This window comes from Pholcus phalangioides, unplaced genomic scaffold, assembly GCF_987345545.1.
Source record: "Pholcus phalangioides strain wild (caught in Gottingen) unplaced genomic scaffold, Ppha-v1.0 ptg000015l_1, whole genome shotgun sequence".
Classification (NCBI taxonomy): domain Eukaryota; kingdom Metazoa; phylum Arthropoda; class Arachnida; order Araneae; family Pholcidae; genus Pholcus; species Pholcus phalangioides.
In genome coordinates this window covers 14488673-14512562 of record NW_028301608.1, presented here as the reverse complement: position 1 = coordinate 14512562, position 23890 = coordinate 14488673, and the positions used below count along the sequence as shown (strand labels likewise).

At 38.0% G+C, this 23890-nt stretch overlaps 1 protein-coding gene across 1 annotated transcript in view; it reads right to left on the bottom strand.

Moving 5' to 3' along the window:
* Positions 1-2062: 2062 nt before the first annotated feature.
* The window catches only part of LOC149075501 (serine protease 30-like), a 39299-nt gene continuing 17471 nt past the window's right edge, over positions 2063-23890 (bottom strand). Inside the window, exons 2-6 of the mRNA XM_089242865.1 lie at positions 19246-19334; positions 14595-14683; positions 11318-11595; positions 4733-4890; positions 2063-2714 (exon numbers count right to left, since the gene is read on the bottom strand). Coding sequence (XP_089098991.1) covers positions 2547-2714; positions 4733-4890; positions 11318-11595; positions 14595-14683; positions 19246-19334 — 782 coding nt within the window. The 3' untranslated portion in view covers positions 2063-2546. The remainder of the gene's footprint in view (positions 2715-4732; positions 4891-11317; positions 11596-14594; positions 14684-19245; positions 19335-23890) is intronic.

Here is a 23890-nt window from a genome sequence, read left to right as displayed (position 1 = left end):
GTGAATAGGAAAATAATAATAATAATAATCAACAAAATATGAATTGAAATGTCCTACACAATATAAAATAAAACACCATATAGTGCTATTTATTTTTAATATAAATCTTATACAAAAACGGTGAAATTTTTTGGTGCATTAAACGAACCAAATGTGTACAAACAAAAGAGGGCACACACACACCAGTAAAGTAGTCATCTTTAGTAAACTATTTACTTATGTGAGAATATTATACTGTTATCTATTTACTTATTATATGTGAGAATATTATACTGTTATCTATTTACTTATTATATGTGAGAATATTATACTGTTATCTATTTACTTATTATATGTGAGAATATTATACTGTTATCTATTTACTTATTATATGTGAGAATATTATACTGTTATCTATTTACTTATTATATGTGAGAATATTATACTGTTATCTATTTACTTATTATATGTGAGAATATTATACTGTTATCTATTTACTTATTATAATGATGACTCGTATGTGCCCTTTCAACCAATTTTTCACCGTTCGAGACAAATGTATTTTGCCGTCAACATTCTGGAACAAGTGCTTCTTTCTGCTAGCTTTCTGCTAGCTTTCAGAAAAAAAAATGTCTATTGTTAGGGCAAATATGGTCATTTAGGGTCTTGAAATACTCAGTTGACTTCACTTTATCGCTGGGTCGTAGTCCAGAACGACTCCCGGATCATAACGCAGCCTTCTGAGACTTGCATGCAGGTGCAATAGAATACAGTATTTTTATTTTCACATAGGACGACGATCTCGTATATAAGACTAAGTATGATTTTAGAGAACAAAATAAAAGCAAACTAGATTTATTCATTCAACTCCTTATTTCGTTTATTCACACATATAATTAGCGTAAGATTTTTAGGTTGAGACGACGCAAGTGCAGGGTGACGTAAGTCGGGGTCAGTGTTATCCGAAAATATAATTTTGAAGATTAATTTCTCTTTTAAAACACATTTTTCATTCACATTTTTAGAATTTTAAGGGGTAGTTTTCAAAAAGAGGACAAATTTTTTTTAAAAAACTAAATCTTTAGTTTTGAAAGATTTTTTAAAAACAAAGAAATAACATTATTAAAAAAAATCCGTGAAATTTGAAGGAGTATTTTCACCCCTCAGAGAAATTTGGAGGAATAAAATTGAATTTTGATGTGTGAATTACGAATCTAGATACGTATTAGAAAGCACTGACACGCGGGTAGCTTATAAACAATCCCTACATTTCTAGCTACATTGTAGAAATTTAGCGCATCGTGATTGGCCGAAATGAGTGATGAACCATTACGTCACTCCTGGTGAAATTTTTGCTGGCGACGTTTAAAAATAGATACATTTAATTGTGCTGAAATTAACATCCACCGTTGGAGTAATGGTTACACAACGAGACTCGAGTACCGAAGTTTTGGTGTTCGATTCGCTCTGAAACTCATCCGGTTCCTATTGCTGTCATTTATTGATTTACTAAAAAAATGTTTCCACTTCTCTTTCTGATTTAATCAAATGTCATTCACGTGTATTGAGAAGACAATAATAAGGGCTCGCGAAGCTTCGTTTACTGATTCAAATTAAAAATGCTTTAATTTTTTGTCAATAAACTTTGAAATTGTTTCGCCCAAAACTCCACCTCTCGTGACGTTTTGCTCGCAGTAACCAGTCACCGGCGTGCTAATGCTTCCTGTGTTTCTCAGAGAGTAGGGATTGTAATTACGCGTCCGGGTATTATTAAAAATAAGATATTAAATAAATTCTGCGGTTGCTTAGAATGGTGTTATACTAAATACAGCGCCACAGGCTCTGACAACTCTGTTGGGATCCCTGTGTCTGGCTGAGGGCTCTGAATCAAATAGGAAGGGGAGGGGCAAAGTATTGGGGAAAGAAATCAAATCCTGAAATTATGGCTTTCATAAATTCTGAATTTTCACTGATTGTGGAAATATTTCTCTCATCAGTTCCTGATTATTTTATTCATCAATTTTCGATTTTTTTATTCATCAATTTTCGATTTTTTTATTCACCAATTTTCGATTTTTTTATTCACCAATTTTCGATTTTTATATTGATTAATTTTCAATTATTTTGCTCCGATTCTGATTCTAATTTTTTCATCAATTTTGAATTTTCAATGAATCCCAAATTAACATTTTCAATTAGTCAAAATCTCTTTTCAAAATCAACCCATTTTCTTTCCCGCACCCCCAATGCAATGCGACTTACCTTATAATAGGCTGAAATACCATAATGGAAGAGGGACAACGACGGACAACTCAAATATGTAAAATAAAAAAAAAAGATGCTCACAGCTTTCCAGATCACAAATAACATTTGACTAAAAAAAAAATGATTAATTTCACACGCAAATCAAACATGTGTTCATATGCAGAGGAACTTGTGGCACCAACAATCATTTCACAACATCATGAGGATTATGTCTTTTACCTATATAACACATGCGCCCGAACATCGGACATCATAATACCCGCGTATATATATATATATATATATTTAAATGTGTATTCTTTTTAAAGGTCCTGAATGCCGGTCACATTTTTTATCCAAGGAACAAACGAAGACACTCGTGAATAGATGCCAGGCATGTGTCTCCTTGCGCAACCAACTCCTGCGGACACGACCCCGATTATGGTGAAGCGACCACCTTCTTTCAGTATCAGAGGACCACCGGAATCACCCTGTCCGAGACAACAACAACAAAAAAATCATCGTTAGAACAAAAAATCTATCAAGACAATATGAACTGGTAAATTATTTTAAATATAACTCGATTAATTTTCATTAAGATAATTTTTCAAGTAATTTACTCAAGCTACAACCGACCCAGTCTACTTAGAGCATGCGAGAATAAACTATTTGTTAGACATCAGAATCCATCTGAATAGATTCGAGAAGTATACAGGGTGATTCCATAATTCTCTTTGCCGCATTTTACTGGTGACCCGTTGATCCTAGAGCCCCTGAGGGCCCACGCCCTACAAGTGGGCTATTTGAGTTTTTCTATCAAGGCTTTGAACATTCCGAACTCCATTTTTTTAATATAAGTTCAAATTTTTAATTTTCAAACAGTTTCTTGATGACTTATTATTATTATTTGTTTGTTTTGCACTTTCAGTGGAAAGTGTTTAACTAAGGATTCTTAATATCTTGTGTTCCACGGAAAATTTGTGCCAGTAATATTAAGTCCACGGGAACCCCCCCCCCCCCCGCCAATAAAATGAAGAAAAATGAAGGGCATAAACTCCTTTAAAAATAATATTCTCTTCATAGCAATGTAAAAGCAATAAGTTAATTGTTTTCTCATAGAAACTCCCAGACCCCCCCCCCCCGAAGTCTCTCCGACGAACCCTGATTAAGGGAGAAAGAGAGACTTTTGACTAAGTAAAAGTAGGCAGAAATGGGGAAGGGGCAAAGAGAGACTCCTGGTTTTAAAAATGTAAGGAGGCAAAGCAAAAACTAATGGTTCTTACATTTAAAAAAAAACCCTTGAAACTATGAATGGACGGATGGGGGGGGGGGCACCCTCTGAAAAAATTCCGAGGGGGATATCTGGATTTCAGATATGCGTTGGTGGGGCATGATCTAAAAAAAAGGTTGAGAAATACTGTTCTAGAGGCATATTCCCAAATAACGTGTAGTACTCATATATGTCATTCACGTTTGAAGAGGTTGTTATTAAAACGAATGAGTTTTTATACAGTTTCCCGTATGCTTAAAATCCCAATTAGAAGACTGTTGCCCTGTCTCTCCTGATGCAAACTAAAAAAATTCCGAGTTTCCAAGTGCAATCACTGAGATGTTCAAATTCAAAAAACTGTGGAAAAAAATAACATTAAATGCAGGTAAAACGATTTGCCTGCACATTTAATGCTGTTTTTCCCCAACTTCCCCACGTTTTTTAAAATTTGAATTGAATATTACCCCCGAATATTGCAATTAAAAACGGTGCATTTTTTTTAGTTGGCATCGGGAGAGACAGGGAAACAACTTTCTAATTGGGTTTTTAAGCACACGGGGACGGTAAAATTTTAAACTGCGATTAACAATTGAATGGATTTATTGACCCATATTTACCCATATATTGACCCATGATTTATTTTCTCGTCCATACCTACAGAAGGGCATAGATCTGGTTAAGGGGTTGTAGAGAAGAGCTACGCGTGCTCTTCTTCACACAGAAGTAAAGGAAAATACCAGGTTTTGGTGTAGCAGTGAGTTTTTCCTGTAATAGGGTTGTGAATAAATGGAATAGCTTACCTCCGGGAGGGGAGTCATGAATTCTAACGCAATTGACGCGTTTAAAAGAAGTACGATCAACATAGTGGGATGAATCGAGAAGCTATCCATACTTAAATAAAACTACGATCTTTTTTTAAGGGCAGTGTGTAATTATTATTATTTTTTGGTGATATATGCTTTTATATTGCGTTGCTGTATTTTGGTTATATTTGTGACATCCATATTTTTCATGGGCATAATTTTTCAGCCACCTCGTTGGGCAATTTATCTGTTCAGGCCCTTGTGTTTGTACTTGTATTAATTGGATCAGCCCTAACTTAATTGGCATAATGCAGTTACCGAGCAATTTTTGCTACTACAACACTCGGTATAACGATCAATCCCTCTACAACGAAAGCAAAAGGAATGCAAGGAGAGTTTTAAAGTGCATACAACAGAGTTGATAAATATACTATACCTGACAGGAATCTCTTCCGCCTTCTTTGTATCCAGCGCATATCTGGTAATTATGAATTTCGACGTGTCCCTTGTATTCCTCGGAATACCATTTTTCGCAGAGACTGTTGTTCAGGACAGGAACTTGCACTTTCTGTAGCTTCTTTGCCACGCTTTTACCTACAAAATAAAATTCAGCGAATTTTTAATTTGTTTATTAAATAATTAAATTCGATTATTTGATAATTTGATCTTAATGTAATCAGATATCATGAAATTTTTATTTATGATAAAAAAAGGAAAAAAAAATTACTTCAAATTAATAAAAGTAATAAAATTCTTGAGTACTACTTCAATTATAACGTATTCTTGTGTTACTTATCCCTTTTAAGTCCCGAGAATTCCTTTTTTTAAATTTTCGAAATGTATATTTTTTTTGGTTTTTCTTTTCTGAAATTTTTAATTTTTTTCGTTAACAAATAATTCACTCAATGAATTTGTTTTCAGCCAAGATGATGCACGGTATATTCGATATGCACGGTATCTTCACACACAATTTTTTCCAGAACTTTATTGCTAAATTTTAGGTAATAAATCACACTTTTCCCCCGGAGGCCCTTTCTCCTGGAAGCCGTCTTAAAAAAACTTAGAAAGTTCAACGCCGGAATGCTTCTTGGAAACGGGGTCTGTACACCTGGGTGAATGGAAAACTCAAATTTTACAGGGCATACCGGTTTTTTTGAACATCTGACTTTTTTCATAAAATATCCACCGTTCATATAGGCGCCGGAACCTAGGGACTGAGGTCATTTGAACCCCCCCCCCCCCAATGTTTTCTTCATGTCAGCGTCTCTGCTCTCACACACTTTCAAGTATTTTGCGTGAGAAGCTGCTTGAATTCATAATCTTAATTGAAATCATTGAAGATGATATACCGTATAATTACTTACAAATTGAATTATGATACTTATCCCTATAAATATTCATGTTTGCTATGTTCAAAGTTTTTTCTTTCGTGAAATATAGGGTGGGCTTAAAGTCCATGACATATTTCAAAAAATATCAACCAATTGACATAAAGAAAGTGCAGTTCGCACTGTAACACTAATCATAGCACGGAATTTTTTTTTGTGATAAATTAAAAAAATTGTTCGAAAATTCACTCACAGATGTCACTGTATTACAAACATTCCACATAACGCATAAAATGCGACACAAACAGTGCAGAGTATAGTTAATGTTTATTCATTTCGTCTTATATAATTTGATGACGAAATTTAGGATTTTTAACCATTTTTGACCCCCCCCCCCTTGTCAGCAAAATTTCGTCAGCACTGCCCCCCTACCGCATATTGGTGGGATCAGAAACGTACGCGGGAGGGGGCATAGGGGGTTCATGCGCCCCCCCCAGACAAAAAAAAACACATTTTTAAAAAAAAATTAAAATTTCGAAAGAAAATAATTTTACATGTTATTATAACCGATTTCTGTTAATTTCCATGCTATTTGAAGGGTAAGAGCTAATTCATTGCGACCCACCCTTTAAGCCATATTTGGTAAACCCTTGACTAAATGTGGCCCCGTAGGTTATCTGGTGTGGCTTGCCCCCTCAAACCCAATTTTGTAAAAATTAACTAAGCGGCACCTTTACAGATCTCTTAAATGACCCGTGGCACAATTCCAGAGCATTTAAGTGGCCCGTGGCACATTCAAAGATGACTTAAGTAACCCGCGACACAGTTCCAGAACACTTAAACGACCGGGGCACATTTAGAGATCCCTTGAGTGATATGTGACACGATTTTAGAGCAATTAAGCGGGTCCCCAGTGCGGTTCTACATCACCCAAGTCACCCGCGGAACATTTCCAGATTACTTGAGTGATCCGTGGCATAATTACGGATCACTTGAGTCATGCGTTACACAGTTCCAGGGCACTTAAGCGGCCTGGAAACATTTCCATAGCACTTAAGCAGCCCGGACACATTTCCTGAGTACTTCAAGGATCCATGAAACATTTAGAAATCACCGAAGTGGCTCTGTAAGGGAGAATGTTAGTTTAGGTGCCCATAAACTATCAAAAGGTTTTTTTTTCTTCGTTTTTGGCCGAGTAAGATGTCATTTAAAATATTTCATATTTTCATAAAGGGTGGTTAATGACGTAAGCATCATGCAAACCCCCCCCCCCTTGTCATCAAAAATCAGCAAATTGGAAATTCCCCCATCGATGCTGACGTAATACTTGAATATGATCGCTTAATAAAACTACCCCGTGCGTTTCAATATGAACACCTTTTTTCTCGTTTACATGTCGCTCACGCCAGGGGCGTAGCCAGAAATTTCGTTCGGTGGGAGGGGGGGGGGGGACCGAAGTGACAGAACTATGGATTTGGCCACCTTTTTCCCTTTTTTCGGTCATTTTCTCACATTTCGGGGGGGGGGGGACCAGACTCCCAAGTCCCCCCCCCCTCGCTACGCCCTTGGCTCACGCTAAAATAGGCACTGATGTGTTGAAACGTAGTAGTTTTATGAAGCGCAAATTGTGATTGACATTAACCTTTTACTGGCCAAATTAAGATTTTTTCGAATTGATTTTCTCTTGATTGTTTTTGTTACTATACCTTTTGATCCTTTACTTTAGACATATCAAAAATTGATGACAGATGGCAGCACTACACATAACAAGCATTAAACAGTAACAAACTTCACATCAGGTTCTCAACACGTAAGCACACATTCCAACATATACCAACTTGTTAGAAATTCCGCGGAAGAATGCGTGGTTTATTAGTTTATAGATATCTGCCATAAAATATTAATGAAAAAATTTCCTTGAATGTTTTCAGGTCTAGATTATGTCCATAGAAACAAAATTAAAATTAAAAACAAAAAATAAAATTTTATTCGTCAGTTATCAAAGTAAGTTTTCCACGGTTTGTATCGCATTTTATACATTACTCCAAGTTTTTGTTGATGCAGCGCTACCTGTGAGCAAAATTTTGAACTTCTTTTATATTATTTATTTGAAAAAAGACTCTATGCTTGATAATTATTTTGGTTTTGAACTACGTCTTTTTGTGAATTGGGTGATTTTTATTGATTGTTCAAATGTGTTCAGGATTTTTTACCCCCCCCCCCCCGTACATTTTAAGTTACTGAAATTTTGCAGTATCTAGTCATCTATTTTGCGCTTACTAATAAATTACATTAATAATAAAATTGTTTCTTAAATGCAAATACAAATACAAATACAACGCCACAACAGGCAAATTGCCCAACGAGGTGGCTGACTTAAGAACATCATGGATCCCCGAGCCATATTTTGGAGGCCCTACCTACTACTGCTACACCACACATGCACAGCTATGCTACAACATGCTACAGCAAATGCTATGCCAATTTTTTTTTACAGAAAATTGGCGAAGGCCCGAATTTAAGTTATTATCTTCACCCCCGATTTCCAATATTTCTCCCCATAAAATATGATCAACTTATTTTTTCTCGATTTTGCTGAGGGAAGAAACGAAGAATTGTCAGGTTTGTATGAAGAGATGTTATTTTTCCGGCCTGAAATATACTGAGAAATTACATTTTCTGGATGTTATGCCGAAACTGATATTTGGAAAGAAACAAATCCTGGAAGAGACAAATCACTTTTCTTTCCAAATATCAGTTTCGACATAACATCCAGAAAATTTAATTTCTGAGAATTCTCGGGTTTGTCAGTATATTAACACGTCCAACCAACACCACCTATAGAACAATGCATCCGCACGAAGCTCGTGACGTCACTGAAGAAGGCCATTTCACCTATTGCCATTGGATATAGCAGGCCGACGCATTCGCCATATTTACCTTCTTTTGCAGTGCAGTCAAACCTCGTTAACACGTCACTCCGCTTACCGGGTCACTCTTTGGAAGTTCCAATTGTCCTCAGGCAGGAATTGTCACAGCTATGTCTTACTCCGTTTAACGAGTCGCTCCGCTTACTGAGTCATTTTTTTGCTCTCTCAAGAGTGACTCATTAACGAGGTTTGACTGTATATCCAATGGCAATAGCAGAAATGGCCTTCTTCATTGACGTCACAAGCTTCGTGCGGAGGTCTTGTTCTGTAGGTGGTGTTGATCCAACGTCCGGAACTTTTCTTACCCCCTAAAACGCCTTTTCATAACTTTTTTTTAACTATGAAATATCTATAATTTCTAAAACAGAGAGATAAGAGACCTCTGAAATTCATAAAAAGTCATAAGTTTGTCAGGGGAGTAAAAATAACATCCACATCATATTTTTTAAAATTCAAAGATGTGCCAAAGATTTTAAATCGGACATTGTAGTGTTAATTTGCCGTAAATTGGTTACCCGCACCAAGTCACTGCGTTCTCAGTTACTGCCACAAGGCAATTTCAAAGGGTGACAAAATAGCACTGAGCGAGAAAGATTTGATACAGAACCACTGGAGGCTCTCACAAGACCATTTTAACTTATTAAAAAAATGAACGGAATCGTCCGATGCCACGTGATGTGACGAATCTACGTCTATTCCCGTTCTTGGAGATAGGACAGGACAGTGGTTCTCGAATTTTTGTCACCCGCGGCTCCCTTATCCGATCATGGTTTATCTGTGGCTCCTCACGATAGTCTAGTAGATATTTTCACTCATAAAAGAACCACTGGAAAGTGTAATTAGGCACACACACACACACACAAAAATCAATATCTCCAGTTCACCGCGACGCACACTTTGAGGAAACACTGGACCGACAAAGGATCGGGATCACAATCATCATGAAGAACCAGAGCCACCCCTACGACAGGTGCGGTCGCACCAGTCCCGAGTCTTGGGAGTTCCCGCACTTACGGTAATAAAAATTTCTTCCATAAATTCAGAATTTACATCAATTCTGTAAATCTAAATTTTGATTTCAATTAAGGAATTATTTTTTTCGTTCCTTCTGATTTTTTTATGAATTCTAGAAGTATTTCTTTCACTAATTCTTGATTTTCACGGGGGCTGGAATTATTTCTTCCATTTATTGCGAATTTTCATCGGTTCTGGAATTATTTTTTTTCATTTATTCAGAATTTTCATCAGTTTTAGAAGTATTTCTTTCATTTATATTGTGAATTTTCGTCAATTCTGAAATTATTTGCGCTCATTTATTCTGAATTTTTATGGGTGCTGTGCGCGTGCGCGCGTGTGTGTGTGGAATTATCTCTGTCAATAATTATTTTAATATTTTCGATTCGTTGATTCTGAATTTCATTAATTCTCAGACAATTCTTCACTAGGTTCTAATTTTGATTGGTTTCGGAATTATTTCTTTCATCAATTTTAAAATTTTCTTCAATTTGAAATTTTTCTCTTGATTCTTTTTTTGTTAATTTATATAGATAGTTAATTATTGGTATAGATATTTTTCAACATTTTTGTATTTTTTGTGAAGATTTAAGAGTTTTTGGATGCCACACGAGTCTTTTCTCTCACAGAATATAAGGGGCCTCGACAGTGGCGTATTTACAGGGGGCCCTAGCGGACTATAGCCCAGTGCGGCAAGTTCAGTGGGTCGGCGAATTTGAGAAAATTAGTGGAATGGGAGAAGGGCGGCAAAATTTGTATAACTCTCAATAAATCCACCTCTGCCCAGACAGCGAGGGGCTAGGTCAGTCAGTGACCAAGAAAGTGACCAAGAGAATTTGCAAGCACAAGTCTAACCTAGAGAGTTTGAGTGAGCAATAGAATGATTTGGAGCGTGAGCAAGCATGTGAATGACCAAAAGGAATGACCAACAGAGCGAGTGACCTACAGAGCATACAAACATGTTAATGACCAAAAGAGTGATCTATAGCGTGTGTAAGCTTGTGAATGGTCAAAACAGTTAACTAGAGAGCGTGCCAGCATTTATGAATGATCAAAAGAATGATCTACAGAACGAGGGACCAGGCCAGTGAGTGACCTAAAGTGTGGAAGCTTGCTTGACCAAAAGAGTGATCTAGAGCGTGTGCAAGCACGTGAATGACCGAAAGACCTAGACTATGTATAAAAGTGTATAATCAAAAGAGTGACCTAACAAGGAACCATGTCAGTGAGCAATCAAGAGTGACCAAAACAATGTGAAAGCACGTTAATGACTAAAAGAGTGACTGATAGTGACCAAAAGAGTAATTCAGAAACACAAAATGTACTAGCAGGAGTGGGGGGGGGAGATATAGGGCGGGTTATAGCACAGGGTGGCGAATTCGAGGAAAGAATAGTCAAGAGAATTAGACTAGAATGGGGAGGGGGGCAAAACTATAAATGCGCCTCTGGGCCCCCGAATTTATTAAGACGCCTCTGGCCCAGCTATTATTTTCGCACCGGGCCCCCGCGTCTAGTACAGGCGGCCCTGTGAATAAATATATTTCAAAGAGCAATTTAATCCTTTTAACAATTACCCACGGCGGAAAGAAAAAAAAACTAATGTGGCCAAGCTCATCCTTCAAATTCCCCAATTCGGTTTTTAAAATTAGTTTTGCGTAAGCACACATTTTTAGTTCCGAAATTCTTGGAGATACAAAGGCGTGCGAGTTACAAAGAGACGGTCACATGTAAATATAATACAATTATAACCTTTATCAACCTCATTTAGCCATCCCCATCCGACGACGGTGGCGTTCTTGCCGACTAGATCGCTTTCGCTCGAAGGTAGGCAAATGGGCAACGTGAAAGCGTTGAACTTGAGCGGCTTCTTGAGTTTCAGGACGGCGATGTCGTTGCTGTATCGCCTGGGCTGGCCGAATTCAGGGTGGACGGTGATCTGCTCGACGTGCATGTCGATGTCCGGTCGACTCTCCTCGACGTTGATGTCGTTCTCGCCCATCCGTATGCGGAAGTACCTGGCACCGTATCTAAGAGAGATATCAAAATTAACACTGTAGTACACATAACTTTTGATACAACATGTTAAAACACTTAGCTTGAAAGGAAGACTGAATACCGAATGTGGACTCGGTCTGTGTGTCCCCAAAGCAGAATATACCGAAATTCGCGACGTACGACGCGAAGCAATCGGTGCTTCGGCAGAACAATTCGGAAGAATTTTAAGAAAAGTGTAGAAAACACAATTACGGGGATTTTTATTGAACAGAAAAACATTTCCAGTCAGCCGAGGGCTCGTTGCAGAACAATGCAAAGCATTCTGCGTTGGTAGGCTGACCATATTTGCTTGAAAGAAATACGAGAAATTCGTCTTCGAAATACGGGAAAAATACCGGACATTGCTAATTATCGCCAAAAGTGAACACAGTTGCCAACTCGTGCTAAAAATCACAGAAAAATTGCCAGTCGAGGGAAATGAGGCGCCACTTTAAATTGCAACGAATTAGAAAGAGAAAAAAAAACGACAAATATACGTGAAATATTCTTATTTGTAGTCGTAATTAATTATCGTAATGACATTTCTGAGTTGTAAACATGATTTGAGGAATAAAAGTCATGTTGCTTTGTTGAAAATACGTAAAAAACCGGGAAATGTTTTCGAAAATGTTGGGACAGTGAGGAAAACGAAAAAAAAAAAAAACCGGGACTGTCTCAGCAAATACGGGATGTATGGTAACCCTACGCTTTGGGGAGACGACGGGTTTTTCTAGTCAGTTTCGGATTCTTATCTAGGGTTACTGGGCATCCCCATTTTTATGTCGGTTTGAGTGTGCTCAAACGTGTTTTTTTTTTTTAATTTCTCCATTTTTTAGTCATTTTTAGATTTTCGGAATTATTTTCATTTTCCCTTCTAGGAGAGAAAAAAAAAATTACTGTGAAATGTACTTCTCATCCCTGTGTGTTTATACGTGGGTAAGGGCTGGATAAATCCCAGGCGCGAGGTCGCCATGGCGAATAAAAAATTGGTATTGGCGCTTTCCCAGATTGCAAGTTAATATAAGTTAATAGCAGTTCTTCTGATATAATAAAGAAAAAATAATAATTTTATCTCTGTGGTATATTTTTGTTAGTGCATTTGCCCGGATTGCATGAGGACATTACCGGTTGAGAGAGACAACCTGTTTTTCTCTCTGAAGTTCATCATGACATTAACGTCACTGGACAACAATGAAAATGTACGCTTCCGAATGATTTTGATCTGATGAACGAGAATATCACCATGAAAAAGTTTTATTAACTCTTGTTTTTAAGATATTAGCCTCTTTAATAGTTCAAAAGTGCTTTGCAAGCGTTATTGTGGGGTTAAAAAATGGTGACGACCATTTAACAAAGTTACGAAGGAAAATTGTCGACCTCGATTCTGGCTGACTACTGTTGGGCAATTGCAAGCAGTGCCGTCTTAACGCATATGCACACCCGGGAACGGACCGGGGCCTCTGGTGCATAGGGGGCCTCATGATAATCAGATATCATGATTAAGATTTCTAAGATTAAGCATGCAAATTGGTAAGCAGGCACTTCTAGTCAGCTAGAGAGGCCTCAAAAAAAGATTTCACCCCGGGGGCCCCCCAAGATGCTCTTACGACGGCCGTGATTGTAAGAGATGCTCTTTTTGTCCTGTATAACACAATGCGAAACGAAGTACGTGTCAGACGCCGATAAATAATTAAAATTATTGTGCTATAGTACATTTGCATTCCTATGTATTGTGTTGCTATGTATTTGTTTTGTGTTTTATGTACATTAATGTTGTTCCTCTCTATATTGGTGGAGTTTCCATATCGCACACCGCCAACAATAACGTCACAACTAAAAAAAAAAATCAGAAATTGCGGAATAACGAAAATAGACTTCAATAGAAAAGGTGATCTTTTAGAACGTAGCTTTGTAGCTACAAAAATGTCAATATTACCGACTAACATGGAAAAAATGTTTTTTGAATATGGAATTAACTTAAATTCTGGAATTTCTGAGTTTTGACGTTAATTATTATATTATAGTTATTCTTGCCGGTGTGGAATAGATATTTGCGTTGTTTTTTTTTCTGTCCATTTATTTTGTTTCCTATATATGCAGTGTAGTGGAATCACGGAAAGATGGCCTCTGACCTTGTATGGCGCCTTCATGGTATAAAAAGAGCGTGTTCATTCTTCAGTAGTGAGAAATGGAGGGGGGAAGAACTAAAGCAGTAAACCTTGAGGATTTTTATTTCCTTTCCCTCTTTACTCCACTTCTTCCTACTGATGAATGAATCCTCTCTTTTCCACATAAAGACCATACAATGGCAGAGACCATCTCTCCGCTGGTCACACTATATTTATGCTGTATATACAATATTTCAATTTTGTATTATTGTGCAATTTCCGAGGGAACCGTCACCAATCCAGCTTTTTTTTTTATGGTCAAACTCGTGTTCAGCACACCGAATTACATAAGAAATGACCATTTCTGGACGCATATGACGGATGTAGAAACTTCGTCAAAATTTTTTGTTAAGCGCATCCAGAAAGTCTCTTTGTTCGATGTCTTTTGGGCTAAGAAAATAACATCTCGCTCAAATAGCAGTTATGTTTTGCTGAGCAAGTTATTACTGTGATCTCTTACTTTTGCGTAGGTGCAAGGGAACAAGGAAACAAATACACAAAAGTGAGAGGGGCGTAAAAGTGAATGTCATTGTTATGTTATATCTTTGACTAGGAATGCAAAAAATCGTCTTATAACTGTGATAGGTTATACATGTGAGACCACTGTATTGGTTTTTGGCGTAGTGGCGCCATCTCTTGTTAAAAGAAGTAAATGAGTAGTTGCCAAAACTGCACGAGCATGCGTCCTCATTTTAGAGTTCTGAAGCGTGTAACCCTATTCTTATCTCAAAAGGAAACTCGCAGATTAAAAGAATATGAATAAATAAGCAAATTCATCTAAATAAAAGAGTTTTCTGATTGGCCATACACAAAAATAATATTACCTCTTGACGCAATGCGCTGCGGTCAGAATCCAGTGCTTGTTGATAATGGTGCCACCGCAAAAATGAGTTGTCAGCAGTCGTACAGAAACCTAATATTAAATTGAAACAGGAATTTTTTCAGTAATCACAAAACGACATATGCACAGGAATTTATATCATTAACGCTACAGCCAATTTAGCGAAGTGGTTGACCATTTCTTTGGATATTATATAGGCTGGAATATCTCCGTACATGCACTAAAGGAAATATCAACGAAGCTGCAAATTTAAGTTTATTCCTGTGTGAAATAAATTGAAAAAAGATAAAATTTCATACAATTAGGCCAAATCGATGCAATTCCAAAAAAAAGTAAACTTTTATTATAAAATTTGTGTAACAGTTAATTGAATTAGAAATTGACATTTTTCCGCACAAGTTCTATTTAATTCAAATTCATTTCCTACAAGTAATTAGTCCATTCCATTGGTTCCTTCGAATAAACCAGTGCTGGAAATTTAGGGGAATTAAATTTCAAATCTCTAATTACTTTGCTGCTAAGTTTATTAATTGATATTTAAACATGGGCGGGGGGGAGCAATCCCTTCCTAGCGTCAAAGAAGGTAAAACCGACTGATATAACGTATCTGCGTATATATGAATCGACATCATCATCCCCCCCCCCAGAAATCATAGTGCCCCTTCAGACTTTCAAGTCTATCTCCGCCTATGTATTTAAATTACATGTAAACAATATCAATATTAGGGAAAAGGTTTAATTTCACTATTTTAATTTCCCTCGAGATATGATGTGCTGCCATCTTCCGGAAGAAGGTCTCATTCAAAATGTCTTGCAGCGAAAAATTATTTTTCGTTAATCATTCAGATTAATTGACAACAACCCTTAAAAAAATATTAATAAAAAATATTTTTCGCAGCTGGAAATAACTATTCAATATATAATTCAGAATAATTAATTGATTTTCTTGTTTTCTGATTTTGCACCGTAAGTGGCATTGGACTTTGAAATGGCCATAAATAACTACTGGACAAAATGTTATCAAACTTGGTAACAGTTTACAGGAGGTCACGGGCATGGCCCGCACATCCTGAAGCAGGGCCCTAGGCTGGGATCTTTTACGCGTGATCTCCTTTATAGCGTGAAAAAACAAAAAAAATATTAAAATCCTCAGGGCTGAAGCCTTGCCAGCCAACCCATTGTGGGGGCCATGGTCACGGGATTCAATTTTCCACAAAAAAAAAAAGTTCAAAAACTCAACACCAGCAGAAAATGGTGCTTCGATATCTCAATGAGATGGGAAGCGGGTTGTGATGCGATATTGTTATCGAAACGGATTGGGATTTTAACCAATCCGCGTTTCGATCGCTAATCCTTTAACACGCGATTGCAGTTTAAACTGCGTTGGTGAATACGGCCGTAAAATGTGTTACAAAGCGTTTGTGAAAGCATTACCGTGTTCCAACAGTAGCTTTTAGCATATCAGGAGGAATGTTACAGAGGGCGCGGTAGCCCAGGTCGATTAGATACTCGCATGAAGTACCAAAAGGATGTTTAGGGTGTCGCGAGTTCGACACCCGGTTCGTCCTTGTCAGAAGCTCTCTTGGGTACAACAGAAACGGCGATATGACCACAGAATAAGATTGCTACCGCAGGGAGTCCCCCATCAAGGGGTTAGCGTACCGACCTCTCGATCGGCAATAAATTGTAGATCCCGCTCTAATTAGCTCTCGTGGGCAGAAAATGGCCGTGGTGAGACAAAAATGATCAAATGAATGTTACGGACATGTCGGTGTATCGCACTTTTCAATGCCACCAAATTGTTTGTAAACGGTAAAAAACCCTTTAAACCGATGTCTTATTTGGTTTAGCATTATTGCATACAGCGCCATTCCCCACTGGTGGTGAGTTTTTGAACTTACGGAAAATCGAATCCCATGACCTCCAGTAAACTGTTACCAAGTTTGATAACATTTTGTCCAGTAGTTTTCCTCTTATGGCCATTTCAAAGTGGAACTTTAATTATAAAGACCCTGTATATATCAAGGAGCTCTAAGCTAACACCTTCTATAGCAAAAAGCCTCCACGCAAAGCTCGTGATGTCACTGAAGTTGTCCATTTCACTTATAGTCATTGAATATACTGCAAAAAAGGGGGAGAGATTTTGCATACGTCGGACTGCTATAATCCAAGGGCTACAGGTGAAATGGACGACTTCAGTGACGTAAACGCTTCGCACGGAGGCGTTCTGCTATAGAAGGTGTCTATGCACACACACACAAAAAAAACGTGCTATTTGGCGCAGAAAAATACGAAAATACCCACTATTGGAGCAGAATGGCGCAGAGTCTTGGATTTCCCTTTAGGAATTGTATAGGAGCTGTATTCACATGACACTTAAAATTCAATCATTTTTTTTAGGGAAAAATTAACCGCACTTTAGTTTGTATCATCTCCATCACAGAACGAGTACTTTTACGAGAAAAAGATCCTATGTTATGTGGAAGTCTCCCCAAATTCCCTATGTGCGGAAATGCACCATTGCGGATCTGTCTTTGCGCCGCCTGCTCAATGTGGAGAGACTTTTCGAAATGCTCACATTCAGACCTGAAAAAATCGCAGAAAACCTGCTTCAGTCAACCACCACTGTGTCATCAACGGGGTTTGAACCTGGATCCTCACAATCAGACTCCATCGCGATGGCCACACGACCGCACAGCGGCCTCACACACTACTACTATAGTTACTTTTTCTACACCGCGCATGTACCTCGTAAACATTCCTCTGAGAAACTTCTAACAAATTGGTGTTTGCTGAATCGTGTTTTTATGTTGTGTTCCTTTCGTCAAATTTGTGCCTGAGCAATGCCTGTCATGTGTTCCAGATGTGCTGTCATAGGTCTTCCGAATCAGGAAGCGAATGACTCGACAGTTTATTTTGCTTGTATCACGTACAATGCGTGAATTTTAAATGCTGTAGTCCTGGGTTTTTTTCCCTCTCTGTGGGGAGGCATTTTTTTAATGGGAGATAGGCTCACATTTGCTGCCCTTGAAGTTAGAAAACCACAGAAAACTGGGATTCCTCCAAACACGGCATCCCTATACTGATATATATATATAATCAACGCAACTTCTGCGAAACCATCACCATCGACATTGAGCATGCGCAACGTCGGTAGAAAACTTGGAGCAATCGCCCTATTGAATCATATTAATAACTAACCATATGTGGTTTTCTCAGTAGAACCCATTACTTTTGGATACTCTTGGCCCGGACATCCTGTATTTAAATCGGGATCTGGAAATTCCGCCCCCCCCTGGCATTCTGGCCAGGACATTTCGCTTGTGCTGACCAAATCAGTGACTATGTAAGTGACTGACTGTTTGAGTGACCAAGTAATTGAATGAGTAACCACATTCACTTGGTCTCTCATACGATTACATATGTCACTCATTCATACGGTCACTCACATACTCACTTGGTCATTCATAGTTACTAACATGATTACTAATATGGTCACTAGCATGATCACTAATACGGTTACTAACTTGATCATTAATGCGGCCACTCATGCGGTCACGCACCCCCTCACTTCGTCACTCACACGGTCAAGGCAGACGAAATGGCCGGCGCGGAATGTCAGGAGCAATATGTCCGGGGGGAAATGTCAGGGACAAAATGTCGGAGGCGAAACTTCTGTAAACCACTTAAATCACATAAAGATCAAACATAGTAATTACCCTACAAAGGAAAATCTGATGAGGACTCTTGAGGGGGAGGGGGCATAGCAAGCACCCATATGAGGATTGTGTTGGCAGGACTCCAGCTTCGGGGAGGGGGGGAACCCGAATATATATATGTATCACATTCAAATTCATTCTCTTGTATAGGCCTCCTGGGCCACCAATATTAAATAAATAAATAAATGATCTTTGTTGAAGGATGTAGGGGCCATGGCAAGGGAGTCCAAGGATAGCTCTTCACCATAAATTTAGAAAATTAATGTAAGCAAAAAGCCACTGATGGTCATGGCCTACAAGCTCAACAAAAGATGATGGGGGAGGGAGGGGGCGCTAAAAGTGCGTAATATAAAATTACGAAATTCAGAAAATGAAACTTTACATTAAAAAAAGGTTAAGGGGGTTGGTGTGCTCGCAAATTTTCCAAAAACACATTTTCCAATTTTTCAGTTTTTAAATACTATGGAATTTTCTGCGTTTAACTGTGTTGAAGTTTTTGTTCTACCTGTATACTAAAAAGATTTTTAAAATATTTTAATATAAACTGCGGTCAGGCATTACACATGCTAATGTTTTTCTCGCTAAAATGGTTTTTTTGTTCTCAAAACTAAGTTTTATGTTAGATAAGGAAAATTTTTTTCGAACACCACTCATTCAAATGTCTTGAAACTTTGCGTGTCTCTCAACACTATGGTGTTACATACTTCAACACACGAACTTGGGATTTTCATTGTTGGTTTTTTTTTTTCTTCAACAACATGCAATTTTTTCAAAAATCACCAAAGTTTACTCATATTTTGTGCCATAAATTTCCTTTTTGGGTAATTTTAATAAAAAATCCTCGTGAAAAAAAAGAAGTGTTTTTTGCAAAATTTGCATGCACCAACCCCCTTAAGGTTGAATTGGATATCTTACTGTCCAAGGGAATTCTCCTTCGTAAGCATCTTTTCCTCCGACGATTCTACCAGCGCGGACAAGACGTCTCCCACACTGTACTCTATGCTCTGAAAATAAATTGATAAATAAAATACAGATAATATATACACAGTATATTGTATATGTTACGGTAAATGTGATAAATCGTTTACTATGCATAATAACCGATTATTATTCATACTTACCAATCGTCGTGGTGAGTTCGATGAATTCATCGGTTTCACCAATGAATATGCATAGCACCCAAATGCTGTTGGTAAATTTCATAAATTTCCACTGAATTAATAACTTTTACCAGATTTTATGTATAATAGACTCTTGTGTCGTTAATAAATTTGATTAATGCTTGAAGTTTACCGTTTTTATCTGTGATTATGCATAATACTTTAGTATTATAGGCGTACGCAGAATTTTGTCGAGTCGGAAAGGGGTTTTCAGATTTTTTCCCTTCTGGGGGGGGGGGGGGGTTACGTTTTTTCCTGCAAAATAACACTATAACCTTGGCTATGGGGAGGGGTCAGAACCCCAAACACCCCTTCGCGTACGCCAATGCTTAGTGTAATTGGTGAACTTGATAAATAAGAAAAGAATTCCAAACGAGTCTAGTTTGTGATCAATTTAGTCGGAACCCGATATAATTGTTAAAAATTTTACAATCTTATCCCGATATAATGGTGCAATACATGTATGAATTATCATGTATAGTATATCCTATATCATATAGTACGATTTTTCATTTTTACCAACGACGCGACGTTGACTATTATGCATAATCACAGGTAAAAGTAATAATTTTTTCTTTGTACTTATTAAATTTACCAACGACACTTGGATATTATGCATAATCACCGTCAAAAGTGATAAATTTAGGGAAATTTATCAAACTTAAAATGCTCGATGATTATGCATAATAACCGGTTATTATTCCGGATTTACCGTAACTTATACACTGCAGTGAGATTTTAAAAAACTTCAATCCAGATGAAAAATAATGATTTAAAAAAATAGTTAGAATTAGAAAAATAATTCAGACAATTATTCATATTTGGGGTATATCTCATCTCACATTAGGTCAAGTAAACATCAAACTATTTTGTTGTTCAATTTGTGAACGATCCCTGATTGTTCTCTAAAACTTTAAAATTTAATATCTCGGTCAACATTCATAGCATTATAACGGTACTTGCTCTCTGACTATATTCTAAAGAAATGCCCGGTTTTTTTTTAACGATGCTTCCATCAATTTCTAAAATTTACTTTGCATTTTCGCTATGTTGACCTTTTTTTTTTCGTGGAAATTATAATAACTGACCGAGATTTGTAGAAGCCCCCAATTCGCCGCCTATCAAATACGCAGTTATGGTTTTGCCACCTGCGGAATACACGAATTTTGCCGCCCTTCCACCATTCCTGTCTACTTTTCTTGACTACTCTTTCTCGAATTCCCCACCCCGCGCATTAGCCCGCTTTGCCTCCCTTCACTCCTCCACGTACACCTGTGTCCCTAAGTCATGATTGCACACTATTTTGGTCACTCACACATACTCTAGGTCAGCGATCTTCAACCTTTTTCCAGTCGCAAGCACTGCCTGTACCCCATCATCAAAAGAAGAGAACCCTTGATGCAAGTTTTACATATAAATAGATGAAAAGACTATTCATGATTTCACTCCTTGAATGCAATTGCTGCAAGTTGTTTAATTGGAACGTTGATCAAGTGCTCGCGAGCACGAAATTGGACACGAGCATCGAGCATTCTGGGTACTTCAGGGAGCATCGTAATGCTCGCGAGCAACGGGTGGAAGATGCCTGTTCTAGGTCACTCTTTGATTGCTCACTGACATAGTTGCTTGCTGCTTCTTACACGTTTACACATGTTCTAGGTCACTGTTTTCGGTCATTCACAAGCTTGCGGTGAATTCTTTTTGAAACACCCTGTACAATGGAACGATTAAACATTTTGCAACCAATTATGCAATTATTGTCCCGTTTTACCAATACCCGTTCGACCAAACGTAATGTATGGTCTTCGTACTTGCAAACATCACTTTTCGGATATAGTTATCGTTCGGTTATTGTTATCAGAAACCCCGATCCCCGGTATGATCACATTAAGCAGCGTTATCACTATCGTTAAAGGAAAGTCTATTGGTGGTATATTTGCCGCTCTCTCCGGTGATCGAGTGACCGACTCGCATTGCGAGGACACAGGTTCGAACCCCACCGTTGCTACAGTGGTGGTCGGCTGATTCGATTTTCTGGTGTTCCCAACTTCAAGGCGCGAATGCGAGCCGATCCCTCCGTCGAGAAGCCTCGCCACAGAGAACAACAGGCCTCTACACAACAATACGATTATTCAATCATTAAACTTCAATCATAGTTCGAAAAAATTAAGAAAAAAATATATAGTTAAGGCAAATGGCACAGCACGCACTACATAACAAGCATTACACAGAAGCCGTCTTCACAGCAGGTTCACTACACATACATGCACAGCTTCCAGCATGGCACAAGTCTTCTTCGCGCGACTATCTGCTTATTTTTGAGACAGAGCGGCGGTTACGAGGTGTCATATTTGGCACTATTGGACAGTAAAAACCTCTTTTGCTTGTCCAAAATCAAAGCCATGAAAATTAATAAGTAAATAACGTTTTATCACGGAGCCTCGTCAGCTCCCCGTGGAGGGGGAGGGGTGACATAAAAACTAATGCTGTTGATCATACATTCATCACTCACTAAAATCACAGTCCGGCTGTATTATCAGTCAAGGAGCGGGACACTCTGAAACACGTAAGGTTGTGTTATCTAGAATTTTCACACGAAATTCTCGATAACAATGCGTTAGTCATTTTTGTTTTTCCTTCGCGTTGTCTATTTTTTCACCTAGACACATATTTGCGTTGTCCTTCGCGTATGTGTGTGTGTTTGAGGACTGCATATATATCAACACACGAAGACGTGCAAGGACGTATAATTAGGAAAGGCCATTGTGTTATTTAACGACCCGGTGTAATGTAATGTTCGAAATACGCCGAAGGCTTCAGTGAAGGCCTCTCTCCTGATTATGCGGGTAAACATCCACAAACTCATTTTTAAAGCACAAAAACACTCTAAATTTGATTTTTTTCTACTTTTGTTATGGTTTCCAAATTTCAAAAAAGTAAAATGCTCTTCGCATTTTTCTCGGAGAGCAGTTAATTGGAAATGTGAGTGCAACCAAATGGCATGAACGCTCATGTAAGCAGGGCATGTTTCTCTCATAGGCAAACGGGACATGAGGATAGGGCACATAAGTTTTTGGGGCCCAAATCGGCATCCTTTCGATATTCTGCTTTTTTTACAAAAATATTAGTGAATATTTTTGTTTTTTGATCGTCTTGTGTGGAGAGAGGGCACGGGTTCTCTTCTAACCCTGCGTACGCCACGGCATCAAAGAAAATGTTGTAGGGTCCCCAAATAGTCGCGTTTGCCCAGGGTTCGAACTTATGAGGAACAAGCCCTGAGTATATGATGTCCTGACTGGTACACAGCAGCAGATTTCTTAGACCGAGACAAGCATTTTGATATGTAAATAGGGTGGAAGGTGCAGTGCAGTCTTAAGTCTGCTTAGGCCCATGCCTAAGCAGACATGGCTCGGGGCCTCATAAAAAGGAGATCTGTTTGAAATTTTCAAGTTTTTTTTGATTGCCTGGTAGGGCCCATGATGCTATTAAGATGGCCCTGGATCGGGGAAGGGAGACTCCGGATATAGCGTCATAAAACTCTATATATTATAATCTGTAAATGATAGTTACATCTATATGATAATTTTTATGATAATAATTAGACTCTGACGCTGGATAAGTGTAACCGCTAATTTCATTAGTGCAAATTCAACCCGGCGTCTATGTTGGCGAAGTCAACACCACTTGTTGAAGTTATGGGAGTAGGTTTGAGATAAATCATGATTCTTTTTTTTTTAATGGTAATTCTTTAGACTTAATTTCTCAGTATATAATTTTCGAGATTAATAGGATTTTTACTTGCAGATGAATTCCACTTGCCCCAATGAGTGGGGCAAGTGGAACCTATTTCTGTTTTCACTTTAGAATCATCCAGAAAATGGTGATCATAAAAAATGATCATAAATGAAAGTGCAAACTAGGGCTTGACAAATCCCAGGCACCAGGTAGTCATAGCGACTGCAAAAAATCTGTATTGGTGCCTAGAATTTTTCATGTGTGGTAACAACTAAATTGAGGCTTGAGGACAAGATAAAATTTTCAGAATTTATTTCAGCTCGTCCAGTAACACGGAAAGACATTATCAAGTCTAAAAAAAATCATTCAGAGGACCATTTCATTTTTAGCTCCTAAATTTTTCTTCATTTCATCAATCCCTGCTGGAAAAGGGAAATTTTTCAACCATAAAAAAAGCCCGAACTTTCTGTTACTCTTAAAATACAAAGCTGATTGCGAGATTTGCACCTTAGCACGTGCAAATCTCACAATGTGATATCCGCCGGAGCTCCCCCCCCCCAAAAAAAAAAAAAATTACCAACATTATTATGAGGAAAATAAGAAAGGAAATGTGAATTTTTGCATTCTGTCTTAACCACCTGTAATGATATTTTTGTCTTTAATGT